This window comes from Lissotriton helveticus, chromosome 5_1 (assembly GCF_964261635.1).
Source record: "Lissotriton helveticus chromosome 5_1, aLisHel1.1, whole genome shotgun sequence".
Lineage (NCBI taxonomy): Eukaryota > Metazoa > Chordata > Amphibia > Caudata > Salamandridae > Lissotriton > Lissotriton helveticus.
The window spans coordinates 77,079,834-77,093,593 of NC_136065.1; the positions used below are offsets into that span (position 1 = coordinate 77,079,834).

Below are 13,760 nucleotides of genomic sequence, written 5' to 3' on the forward strand. Positions count from 1 at the left end.
GGAAACAAGCATCGATGTTTGAACAAATCAAATACTCACCCCCAGTCAACTGATCTGGGTTTAATCCATCACCATTCTTTAGTTCACTCAGCCACCCCAGTTCAGACATGGCTATATGCAAATCAGTCTGACCCTGTGCCTCATGGGAACAGTACAGCCCGAACTGCCAAGCCATGTCTTCCCTGGACCGGAAACAAGCATCCTGGGACCGGTTTCGGATTCATAATCCTCATCAGCCAGGCTATCTTGAATCTAAGCGTGGAAGGGTATACTCAGATGTGAGTCCCTTGCTCATTGCACCATCAGGATTCAAGCAAGCCGGGCCGACGACGGCTGAAATGCCAGAAACCGGTCCCCGGAAGCTTGTTTCCTTCCCAGTGTAAGAATTGGCTTGGTAGTTTGGTTTGCCCTGTTCCCATCATGCACTGGGACAGGAACAGACTAATTTGCATATAGCCAGGTTCTGACTGGGATGGTGCAGTGAGCTAAAATACGGTGTTGGATCTAGCCCTGATCTCTTGACTGGGTGAGAGTATTCTGCTCAATTCAGAAACTCTGTCCATCACCACCCCTTGTTGTCCAATACAATAGCGCCACGTGAAACAAACTCCTCCTAGACTTAATTGCCATCACTGACTTTCAACTCTTCCTTACCCCCACCTGAGCCCAAAGTGAGCATTTAAAGATGGCGGCCACTCTCGACGGAAGTCCGGGGCAGCGTATTGGACGTAGGGCACGCCGAGGAAAAGCATCGCCATGGTAACTGCTGGGTGTTTCAGTGCCGGAAGTGAGCGTACCGGAAGTTAGCGTACCGGAAGTGGTGGCTGCCCGTTTTGGAACTGGAAGTGAGCTTGTTTATCCAGACTCTGCAGCCATGGAGGAGTCATTGCCGGCCCCTCTTTCCTCTCCGGAGCCGGCAGCCGCCTCGGATGGAGCACTGGCCTCCCCTCCCGTGCGGTCCCTGTGCGGGGGCCTGACCTGCTCTCTCTGCCACCGGCTCTACAGCGAGCCCGTGGAGCTGAGCCGGTGCCAGCACTTTTACTGCCGGTGAGCTGCTGCCTGGGGAGGGCTGAGGAGGAATGAGCGATGGACAGGAGGAGGGGAGATGATCCGGAGGGACGGCAGAATCCGGGTGATTGTCTCCAGGGCAGCTGTGCTCCCGCTGTGGGCATTTATTTTAACCGCCCGCTAGTTTCTGGGAGCTGTAGTTCTGGGTCACCTCATTGGAACTCGCTTTGGATGACTTGGTGATGTTTTGGATTAGAACCATGGAAAAGAGTGGACAGTAGAGAAACTCGAGAGGCGTGAGCATAGAGGAGCACGTTAACATGTTATGGCTGGGGAGCTGGACATGGGGCATTGGAGGGGAATGAGTTAAGTGGTATGTAGGCAAAGACGTAAGGTAGGTCGGAGAGGAAGAAGAGTATAGCGTGGGGAGGGAGGCAGAGATGGTCCTTAAAGGAAGCATTGAAACAGTATGGCAGGTTGGAAACGATGGTAATGAGGAGGAAACTTAAGAGCAGATTATAAAAGACGGGGTAACAGGTGGAGCAGTGTCGACTGAAGGCGTCGATGTAAGCAAGAAAGTTGAGTTACTAGAAAGCGGAGACTTGAGCATAAAGTCTTAGTGGGGCTGGTGAGCGGATTGGGGCGAGCGTTTGAGACTGGGAGGAGGATGGGGCGCAAAGTGGAGGATAAATAGATGAGCGATACGCGAGAGGAAGATTTATCAAGGTCAAGAAAGTTTGTGTTGATTTTGGAGAATGAAGCTGGAGATCCGAAGAGGAATAGGTAAGGAGGTCAGGGTGTATGGAGGAGGTTTGGTGAACAGAAAAAGGACGGTAGATAACCACAGCAAGAGTTACTTGGATTCCACAAAAAGTTGCATTTGCAAGACTGTAAGAATTCTTCCTTATAAATCCAAACTCAAAGTTAACGGGGAGGGAGGCATCTGACATGTCACTTGAAGAGGGTGCATAATGCTGCCACCATAGAGGATGGAGGGCAGGATCCCTAACATCAGTCGGCCTCACAGGCCCTATGACTCAATTACACTGGCTGCCTATAAGGAAACACAGTGATTTCCTTGCTCTATACATTGCTTTTAAAGCACTCCATGACTCTGGACTTACTTAAACTCAATTTTTCATGGTACATTCCTTCTAAGTCATTGCGCTCTTCCTCGACCAGCATGTTGTTCAGGTGGTCACATTGGGGCAGCAGAAGCTTTGCAATTTACACTGCCAAACTCTGGCTACTCTTCCTCTCAGTTTCTTTATCCTGATATTCCTCCTGCTTTTCTTTATAAGATACAAGATGCCTCCGAGCATTAACATGATTTACAATATACATTTTCATTTCTAATGTTTTTGTTATTGTTCTTTCTTCTGAGGGCCTGCATCACCAAGCATTGTCAAGAGAAAGGCCCATCCTGTCCACAGTGTGGCGGTGACTGTGATGTGGACTCTTACAAGACCAACCCCTTGCTGACTGGCCTTCTGGAGTGTTTGAAGCTCCAAGGAACGGGCCTTCCTCACGGCCCACTCTGTGCTGAGCACGGGAAAAAGCTGGAACGATACTGCGTGACAGACTCTGAGGTGATCTGTTTGGACTGTCGTGATTCTAGGAAGCATCTGTACCATGAGGTGCTCAACACCCAGGAGGCGGCGGAGGAATTCAAGGTAAAGACCGACTCCTTTTCAGGGCTCGAAAAATCATAAACATTTTAAAAGACCTGCTGGTGTATTAACTTGAAAGATCTACGCGACCTAACTGTAATGTACTTGACCTGTGAACTGGTCTCAGTGCGATTGTCACACAGTTCACTTTGCAAAATCCTCTAACTTCAATCACAGAAAGAAAAGTAAACGTAGAAAGACAAACTGATGTTTGACCTCTGTCTCTGAAAACAAAGTAAATGTGGCAAGATAATGATATTTAAGGCATTTTTATTGCTTGTTCACTTTGTGGGCAATAAATATGCCTTTAAATCTTGTTATCTTGTCACATCAGAGACTGAGGTTAAACGTCAGTTAGACTTCCTACATTTTATTTACTTTGTGTGACTGAAGTTAGAGGATTTTTGGCAAGCCAGAATGGGTGAGTAGGCCCTAAACATATAGTTTCCTGATTAAATCCGGCTCGCCATAGGGTGCAGCCATTTTTCGAACCCCGCTTCTTACATGTTCGGCAGAAAAGATTTGTGTTCTTACCTTTTGAGATAAATAAGCTGTAAGTTACAGATTTCTGTACTGGGATGAATGTCGGATACTGTTCTGCATTCTGTCCATCAATTGTTCTTTTTGCATTTGTCACCCCGAGTGGGATGGGTATGCCCAGACCTGGGTCCCGTGCTATCCATGCCACTGAAGTCAAGCTATCCTCACTGAAGAGGGGTGAAACCCTGAAACCAGTCCTAGGATGCTTGTTTCCAGTCCAGGGAGGACCTGGCCTGGGAGTTCGGGCATGACTGTTCTCATTGGGCGCAGAGTCTAGACTGATTTGCATATGTCAGGGTTCAAACTGGAATGGCATGGGAAGCAAACAAACAATGGATTTAGGCCCAGGTCTATGTACCGGGCGAATGTATGACATTGTTCTACATTCTGTCCATCAATTGTTCTTTTTGCATTAGCTTCCCACACATCCACTCCAGAGTGCTGTGTATTGCTCCCACCCCTCACTTGTTCACTTTGTCATGCATGATTTATGTTTTTTAAAAATTCCACTGGCTTCTCACCACACAAGCTCCGTGTTGGTCCCTCCTTCCCCCACCCTGTCCATTACTTCCCCCATCTTGACTTTTTAGGTTTCGCCCTGGGCGTTGGCAACTGCGTAGCAGTTGCCACGCCCACGGCGAAACCTCATGACTCTACATATGTACTTTAGTTCAGCCTCTGTCTACCATTGGCTAGCTCCATAAATGGAGGCTAGCCATTGGGAGACAGAGGCTGCCAATCACGCTTTCGTGTGAAAACGCGATTCGGGGGCGTTTCTGGGACTTTTTTTAAGTCCCGCCCCTTTGTCCCGGGCCGCGCTGTCATTGGCTGCCGGCCCGGGACACCCCCGTGATGTCATTCCCCGGGCCGCGCTGTGATTGGCTGGCTGGCCGGCCCGGGACCTGACTTGTTTGTCTTTCCCATGAAATATCTTTGTATTTTGGTGTTTGCAGGGGCTTGACAGAGGGTGCAGTTCAGCGAGGGAGCTTCGTGTGGGTGTCCACGCTGCAGCCTCGTGGGGCCTTAAAGGAGTGAACATAAATCTTCTGTGATTTCCCGGCTGTGCATTAGTGTGCCGCCAGATGTCAGGCTTCCTCCTCGTGGGAAGAGCTGAAGACACCTCTCTTGGCGGAGGGACACGGCCTACCTCTGCTCGGAAGCATCTCGGCTCCACTGCGTCCTCGCCACGAGCAGGGGCCCCTCTGTCCCTCCACCTCTCCGTGCATCACCCCATCTCCCGTCATCTGTGTGCAGCTCTATGCTGCATCCCCGGCAGGCTTGTGGTGCAGAGGCCCACGAGTGGCGTCGTGCACACCCGCCACTCGTGCACGCCCGCCACTCGTGCACACCCGCCACACGTGCACACATGGATACTCCGCAGGCATGCACACACCCCGGACCTCTCCTCGAGGCGTTTCATTCCATAGATACTGGATTATAAAACCTGTATTATTTACGTCTATGGTAGCGGTGAGCGTGCGTGGCCTCACCGTGGTGCTGTCACCACAGTATTGTTCTAGTGCTGTGACACGGGTGCAGTATGTTATGTTTCCACCCGTGTTCGGTGTGTTCTGGAAGGCGTGTTTGCGGCCTGTTCACCAGGTTGCCTAGACTTACATAAACGTGTCGGATATAATGCCGCATAATTAAAGGGCGAGGGACGGGGCCCGTGTTTCAGGGGCGCCCAGGTGGGGAGGGGTCCTTTTGGAGTGGGAGGCCTGGTATTCTGGAGGGAGAACTCAGAGCTGGCTGGAGGCCGCCATACCCCGGCCTGCACTCACGGGCCCTTCTTTCCGGACAGGGGTTCGAGGCGCGCTGCTATCCATTAAGCCTGGATGGGGCCTGCTGACGGTGCGAGGAGCTAGAAAGGATGCCCGCGGTGCTGGTTTTGTTTCCTTTCACGAGCCGGTGCTTGGAAGCGGCGGAGAGTGCTGCCAGGGGCTTCCCTCCCTCCCTCCTCGGCAGACATTGTCCTCTTCCGCTGAAGGGTGACAAACGCGGCCATTGTGCGCCGCGCCCCGGGCTCCGAGCTGGCCCAGTAACGGCCTCGCTGCGCTGGGGGCTCGTCGAGGGGCCCCCATCCCCTGCACTCGGCCATACATGGGCGAGTGTGTCTCGATGCTGATCGGGGCGGGGCACAGATGCCAGGGACTGAGCTCCACGTGTGGTGCTGCAGCCAGACCCTGCATTGCAAGGCCGAGCTGCGGCCTCCTGGGCTGCAGGTAGCGCATTGACTGCAGCGGACTCACGAGCTGGCGCTGAGCCCGCAGGGGATGACTCCTGGACGGAGCGTCACTCCTGGTGGCTGCTCCCTGAGGGGCCAGCACGCCGGAGGGCTCAGTCCTCCCGGGTTTGCTGGCCCCCGGGCAGCCTGTGCGTGGCGTGAGTTTCCCTGGTGCCTGCATCTCTCCTGTGATGTGGTCCATCACTCTCACAGTATGCCCTTGAAGGGTGCTCGGGCGTCAGTTTCTTTGCCCCGGGTCTCAGGGGGTGAGTTTGGTTGTGCACTTAAGCTGTGAAGTTTGCAGACCCCCAGCTCCACTCCATCTCTCCTGTGCTCCTCGCAGTCTCCTTGGGTCACACAGGGTCGCTCGTCTTGGCTTTGATTGGCCGCCCTGTCGTTGCTGTGGACGTCAGCTCCTCCCCGTCCAAGGGCTGGTACAGAGGAGCTGTCAGGATTGTGGCTGCAGCCCTCAAAGTCTTATTGATTGAATGGAAGGAAGTGGATTTGTTTTCAATTAGCCATGACCAAGAGAGGAAGCCTTCTGTGACGTCAAGGCCGCCGAGGGAGGGGGTGGGGGTCTGGTGCCCCACGGGGCAGGTGCCCACAGCGCCCGCCTTGCTTCCCCGGCTGTCTACCCTCAGTCACTTATGTCCTCGCGAGAGAGACATGCCAGAGTTAGCATCGCCCCTGGTGCAAAGACCTGTGGTGTCCTAGGAGTCCTATCATCTGTGGTCGAGGCTGATGTTTCTTATTTTATATCTTTGTTACATTAAATTCCAGTTTTGCTGCTTATATGAATTGTTCTCGTGCAATAATTATAGAAAAATACGAAGGAGCTAGGGACTATGTTTTGGCCTAATTTCACGTTGCGGACACTCAGCACAAACTGGTTGTATTAGTTTCAAAAATAATTTGTACCACAAGACTACCACCTGTTAGTTTGGCTTGACAAAAATGGTGGCACAGTGGTACCTGCACTGCAGTATTCAGCTAATGTAAAGTTGCACTGGCGGCTACCTTACTGTGTCCGTGAATTTGTAGATTAACCGAACAGCTGCAACGCCGCGCACGCATGTTTCTTATCTTTTAGCGGCCTTTTGTGTTTCTTGTACCGTGTGGTAGAAGCAGTCAGTGGTTGCATGTTGCCTTACAGGCCAGGCCGGTCCTAGTTTCTCCGAGCCCTGTGTTGCAGTTTGCGTTGCAACCACGAAAAAAAAAAATGCGCCAAGATCACACGCTGCGCCCGGATCCCGGACAGCAGCGCCGAGATCAGTCGCCGCACCGGTGCGCAGAGGCGGGTTACCGGGAGTCTCGCAGAGGCCGCCGCTCCCAGTTGCACTGGCGGCTGCAGGTGTAGGTTAGGAAGCACCAGAGCTGTAGTTGCGGCTGGCGGGGTTCCGGTCCGAGGGATGCCCAGATGTAAAGGAGCATCAGAATGGTAGCTTGAGCCGGAGCCATAGCTTGAAGTGAAGTCTTGTACTTCGGGGGGACACCAGACCTCACAGGCCAGTTTTCGAATCCCACCAAGGCTGAAAAGGTAGCCACAGGCAAAATAGTTGGGAGGGCATATGTCTTGTGTGTATAAGAGATGTATAATGTGGCCTGTGTATTAACTAATTAAACATTTTACTTAAACACTTCTGCATTTAGGCTGCGGTTACATAAAAAATGTCAGCCTGTCATTTATTTTATGGGTTCTGATGTTTTCCTTACTTTGCAAATTTGGTTGCAGTGCTTCTTACTCTCCTGTTTATGGATTGGGTCTTCCCTCCATGATCACGCCCATCGTTGCCAGATCTCTGATTTATTCTTATCAAGTAGAGCTGCTTCCCTGCCCCCTCGGTTTTGTGTGTGCCTCTGTTGCCTGCTTGTGACCCGGTTTTGTGTGTGCCTCTGTTGCCTGATTGCGACCCGGTTTTGTGTGTGCCTCTGTTGCCTGATTGCGACCCGGTTTTGTGTGTGCCTCTGTTGCCTGATTGCGACCCGGTTTTGTGTGTGCCTCTGTTGCCTGCTTGTGACCCGGTTTTGTGTGTGCCTCTGTTGCCTGCTTGTGACCCGGTTTTGTGTGTGCCTCTGTTGCCTGCTTGTGACCCGGTTTTGTGTGTGCCTCTGTTGCCTGCTTGCGACCCGGTTTTGTGTGTGCCTCTGTTGCCTGATTGCGACCCGGTTTTGTGTGTGCCTCTGTTGCCTGCTTGTGACCCGGTTTTGTGTGTGCCTCTGTTGCCTGCTTGTGACCCGGTTTTGTGTGTGGGTGCAAATGCAATAGGTGTCGCATTTGCGAGAGATTAGGCTATTAACTTTGTAAATGACAATGGCATTTATTTAGGTTTTCAAAGCCAACACATAAATAAAAATGTTGTCATTTACAATGCCAATAGCTTTAACTTCTCCAAAGGCGAAACCGTTGCATTGTAAATGCTTGTTTAATATTGTTTTACACATAACCCCACTCCCCATTTGTTTCTCTTTGCCCTACTTTTATATGCTGCCCTCCCACTTGCTACTTCATTGTTCTTCATCTCAGAGCCAATTAAAAAAACAGTATCTGTATTTTTGGGAGGACTCAGAAGCTGCCATTTGATACCAGCCGGGTTGCTTTTAAAAAGGAGATATTTACGCAAGTAGAATATATATTTGTATTTACTAATGTAAGTGATGCCCTCCCTCTTGGATCGGTAAATATAAAAGATATTGGCCCCCACATGAATCAGGCACAGGTATGCATGGTGCCGTATTTGTGCAGATGTGAACAGCTACTGAATGACACGGTGCCAGTAGTATCATGATGTGTAGTGGTAAGCCTGTGGGATTACATTTTTTCCTATTCTATATTTTTTGACCATGCTGCACAGCATCGCCAAAAAGCATTTTGCTTATTAACAATGCTATCAGCAAAGCCAATACATCCCACAGACGAGAGCTATTGCCTTTGCCATTGTTTGTTGTGAGTTGTAATGGCTTAGGCTACACACATAGAGAACTTACTTCACGGAGAGGAAGTAGTCCTTCGTCCCTGTGCCTAGTGGCACCCAGTCCTCTTACCCGTGTGTTTACATTCGTCTGACCCATAACTCCATTTTCTTTTCAGGTACAATTGAAGAAGAGCTTGAAGGACCTGGAGGCCCAGCGGCAGCTTCTAAGCACCTCCCAGACCACCTGCGAGGCCCAGCTTGTGGACATCGTGGTATGTCCCGTTGAGGCCCAAGCATGAGACTTACTGTGATTCTCCGCTCCAAATTCCCTTTTCACTTGTCTCTCTCTCTTGCATGCTCAGTCAGTACTCCATCACCTAAATGGGTTGCTAATTATGCACTGTTTATTGTGACCTGTCAGGGGGTGGAAGCTGCTTAATTGCAGTTTTTGGGTTTGCTTTTCTGCTGCCTTCTTTCTTAGTCTGTTTTTGGCGCCCCCTAAGGCAGACTGCAGACTGACCACTCCTGGACTTGACTAGACACTTCTCTTTCTTCTTGTAGAAGTGATAAACTCTGCTGTGGCATGTGTGTCAATGACGCCCCACCAACGCCAGTTTAATACTATTATTGACCACTAGGTGGTAGTATTATTACAGTTTGTGTTGCACAAGTTAACAAGCATTGGTATAGCTGGATCTCATCTTTAAAAAGCTGAGCTATTAGCTTTGTCGTTGCTTGTTTGCATTGGCATTAGTTAATGCCGGGAAACATCACTTACAACGCAACTTTTACAACGCAATGCTTTTACATCGCAACTTTTACAACGCATTGCGCTGGGGGGCACTCTAGGATAGGGAATATATTTAATTTACTATCCAACACCTTCCCTACTATCCACGGGGACTGGAGTTGGAATAGTAAATTAAATAATTCACTATCCAGCGCCCCAAAGCACTATGCGTTGTAACGGTATGCGTTGTAAAAGCATGCGATGTAAAAGCATACGTTGTAATGTCGTACATCCGCTAATGCCAAAATGGCCACCAACGCAGCACGATTCAAACACATGCATGAACGGATGGCCATCTTGGAGTGGCTTTTCTACCAAAGTAATGTGTGATGCACTAACATCTGTCGTTTTAGCATTTTTGATTTGCCATTGCTGCTTGGCCAGCGTTCAATGTAGATCCGTAAAATGACAAGCTTTTGCAATGCCAATAGGTCTCGCCATATAGTGTTGTTTAGTGGCCTGGATAGGAGTGAAGAATAGTATAATGAAGTAGCTCAAATTGTTTTGGAGGGAGTATAATTTTATAATTGTAGTATTAGTATAGTTTTAAAAACAGAGACTTGGGAAATAGAGACTTAAATTGCAAAGCTAGACAACCGGCAGAGGTAAAGATATTTCCCTAGCAGGTGCGCACAACCACTGTTTCACCAGGTTAACTCAACAGTGCATTCAATCACATGACACGAGAAGATACATAACTGCTTCTGGAACTTCAGATACACTTGTGCATGATACTTTGCTACAATCTCCACTAAAGCAAAAAGAGCAAATGATGTTGCTCACCATGCCACTGGAATCAAGCTATCCTGGCTGATGAGGGGTGATACCCTGAAACTTGTCTTAGGAGGCTTTTTTCCAGTCTAGGGAGAACCTGGTCTGGCAGTTCGAGCTGAACTGTTCCCATGGGAAGCAGGGTAAAGACTGATTTGCATATGCTGGGTCCAAACTGGAATGGCGTTTGAGCTTAAAAACAATGTTTATTTATTTATTTATTTATGGGATTTTTAGTGCGCAACTAATACCCTAAGGTGTCTAGGCGCAATGAGATTCTCTAGGATACAGAAAAGTCAGGACACGAACTTATTGATTAAAAAGCCAAGTCTTCAAGGCCTTGCGAAAGACCATGAGAGTTGGTGCAGTTTTAATGTACAAGGGGAGTGAGTTCCACAGTAAGGGAGTTGCTACCAGGAAACGTCTGTCTCCCCATGTAGCCGTTCTTGTACGGGGTATAGACAATAGACAACTTGCTGCTGATCTTAAGTTCTTTTTAGGAGTGTACACCTGAAAAGCATCCTTTAAGAACTTCGGTCCAGTCTGATGAATGGCCTTATAGGCGATGCAGAGAGCTTTGAATTTGATCCTGCTCTCCACCCTTAGCCAGTGAAGGTGGCGTATGGCTGCTGAAGTGGAGTGTCGCCTGGGAATGTTAAGCAGGATCCGTGCTGCCAAATTTTGGACAGACTGAAGTTTATTCAGGATGTATTTATGCGTGCTGAGAAAAAGAGCATTTCCGTAATCCAGTTTTGAAAACACTAAGGTGGTAATCAGTGTTTTTCCTGCTGAAGCTGGTAAGTATGGCATGAGTTTTTTTTATCTTCTTCAGCACAAAGAATGCAGCTGAGACCACCTTGTTAACATGGCATCCAAAAGATAGCCTGTTTTCAAAGATCACTCCCAGATTCCTGACCTTAACAGCTGGAACCGGGGGGGGGGGGGGCATCTGACTGGGCCACCATATTGGGGACCATTCTGGAGAAATTTTACCGAAGGTCATGACCTCAGTTTTCTCTGCATTAAGTTTCAGGCAGTTACTGTGCATCCATGATTGTACATCCAGTAACCCCTCCTGAAACTTAGCTGCTACCACTGGGCCGTTCTTGTGCACCGCCAACACAAGCTGGGTGTCATCCGCGTAGGTGGTTAAGCGCATCCCATAAGATTTAATGACCCTCGCCAAGTCCGTTTGACAATGTTCGGCATTCCGCCCGTCCATCTTTTTATACCTCTACAATCTTCAAAGCACACCAGACTACAGTAACAGCAGCCAGGTGCTCACCCAGTTGTTGTTGTGTTTGCAGAGGTTGGTGACCCTCATACAGGCAATCAGCTAGCTAAAGCTGTAGTTAAAGTTTCTGAAATGCATTCTCGGCAGCCTCTGACTGGTAGGACGATCCACTGAGAGCGGCAAGTTCAGAGGTCCAAGAGCTGGGATTTATGAAAAACGCTTCTAAAGGAGGCGACCTAATTGTGCTGTGGATTGATTTTATCGCGTGGTCGCCCTCTGGGATGTAGACCTAAATGCTGTGTAATACCTGTCCGATTTTGCTCTGCCGGTGCCCTGATGTAGGCAGCTAAGCTGTGTACTTATGATCTTTTACCACGCAATAAAAATGATTGATTAGTAATAATTTCTTTATTTAGATATATAAAAACATATCTTTAAAAGATTCTTCCAACACATTAAGTACAATTTTACAGATTAAAAGAGTAGAAAAAGCAAAATAAAATTTGGCCTTTCTTATCAGTGCTTACTGCGACGTATCAATTTAAAAATTAACACTCCCGGACAAAGCAGATGAAGTTAAAATACATATCATTCTACACAGTTATCAGCGGAGCCTTAGCCGTTTCCAATTTTTCTAAAATACTGTAAACTTGCTGAACGAATTTGGCCAATTTTATATTTAAAACAGTATTCTTTAAAGAAAGAGCAGCAATAAGGGCGTGCCTACAAGTCCGGACTCCCAGCCTGACCATTCTGGCCTGAGTAGGCGTCTGCGTTGAAGAATAAAGAGAGGGCATATACAAAGCACATGCAGAATGGTTTCATTTGCTGCCCCACACCCTCTGCACATGAGATCGTCCCTTTTTCGACGCCATACTGGGAGATTTTGAAGGAAACGCCAGTCTCCCAATCTAAGGGCAATCAGGCATCGCTTTAGATAATGAGAAAATGTTGCCGAAAGGTAATTGGCCGGGGATAGTCGTTTATAAGAGTTGGCTACTGCCCAAGCATGACTACGTTTCGCAAGAAGGGTTTTGTCCATGATCAGGGATTTCAATCTTATAAATTTTTTAATTGTGTTTTTAAAAACAATCTGGCTTGGATTAAGAGCCCAGAGATCCGCAGCAGACATTTGTTGAATGTGGTCATTTAGGAGGCGGCCAAATGATCCCCCCGGGTTGTTCACACTGATTTCCTTCCAAACTAGGAATTCCAGGGTACCGGCTTCTGCCAGTCTTAATTTGTGGATCAGCTTAAGATATGAGCCAACGTTGGAGGCTTCATAATTAATTAACCCCAGCTCTAGTCTGACCTGTGCTGGCGAGGAAGAACTCGGCAAGTGAAAAATGATTGATTCTAAAGGAGGCGACCTGATCACTCACAAAAACAGACTCCGAAACAAGCAAAAAACAAACAAATTGCAGGGACGGCGGGTGGTGGCAAGCAATGACCAAGTGAGAATTTTTGAAGAGAGCAGTAGGGTTAGGTAAATTAAAAGAAAAGGAGAACTTATTCCGGGACTTGAGTGAAATCGGATAAAGCTGGACCTCCAAATCCCCTCTGCGATTGGTTGGCGCAGCTATCAAAGAACCAGAGGAAGATGGAAGATTCCATGGTGGTGGGCACTATTGAAGACGATATTGCAAGAACAATGGACCTGCATAATGCATAATAGATAATCGGGCACTTAACAAAGGTCCTCGGACCCGAAAGAATGATATATCAATCTTGTTTAGTGAAGTGGGTCGCTAGGCGATCACATAATTCCTGAGTGAGGACTGGATTATTCGCCCGTGGGTTAGTAAACTCCTTCAAGATGGCAAAGAGCTCCCGCGAGGAGTCCCTGGCCTCCAATATGCAAGCGCCTAAATGAGTTCTCCTGGCAGCGTTACAGCTCTATGGGCCTCTCAATAGGTCTGGCTTATAGCACAGCTGTCTGCAAACATGGCTTCTTGTATTTTAAAATATAAATGAATGGGCTGTGGCTCCACCCAGGTGATTATTACCGCCTCATCTCATCCTGTTGGCTGTCTGTTCTATCATTCCAACAGCCATTGGAATGCAAGAAGAACTGTTTTACCTCTGTAAAGTACCCGAGATCATCATGTTGTTAATGCTACCTGCCGAAAAGTGCTTCAACGCCTCATCAGGGGTAGCAAGCGCTATATCAATACAAACCCTTCCCTCCTCTCCTTTTTCAATCCAATTAACAAACTCTCATGTCCACTGCATTAATTCATTTTTATACTTCCATATACTAATTCTCCACTAATCCGCATGGGTTCCGGAGTAATGGGCTACTCTCCTAAACCTGCTTCGATGCCTTGTTAAGGTTAGTGAGCAATATATAAACACAAGTACAATTCGATACAGTAAGCCATCATTTTGTGCCTCAGCATTACTTTTCTATTACACTCATTTGTAAGGCGCACAAATCATCTCCTTGGGGATCTCTCAGCGCCAGAAAAGGAGGTCAAGTGGAACAACCTCGATTAGAACAGACACCGTCCAGGTTGGTAGCGTCCTATTTTGTTTGTCAGGTACACCGGACCCAAACCATGCAGGGATTCGAAGACCATGCACAGCAGCTTGAAGAGGGCTCGTTTCCTGA

The 13,760-nt window shown here is 48.3% G+C and overlaps 1 protein-coding gene across 1 annotated transcript in view; it reads left to right on the forward strand.

Moving 5' to 3' along the window:
• Positions 1 to 789: 789 nt before the first annotated feature.
• The window catches only part of LOC144754152 (zinc-binding protein A33-like), a 40,661-nt gene continuing 27,690 nt past the window's right edge, over positions 790 to 13,760 (forward strand). Inside the window, exons 1-3 of the mRNA XM_078641732.1 lie at positions 790 to 1,047; positions 2,393 to 2,681; positions 8,531 to 8,626. Coding sequence (XP_078497858.1) covers positions 875 to 1,047; positions 2,393 to 2,681; positions 8,531 to 8,626 — 558 coding nt within the window. The 5' untranslated portion in view covers positions 790 to 874. The remainder of the gene's footprint in view (positions 1,048 to 2,392; positions 2,682 to 8,530; positions 8,627 to 13,760) is intronic.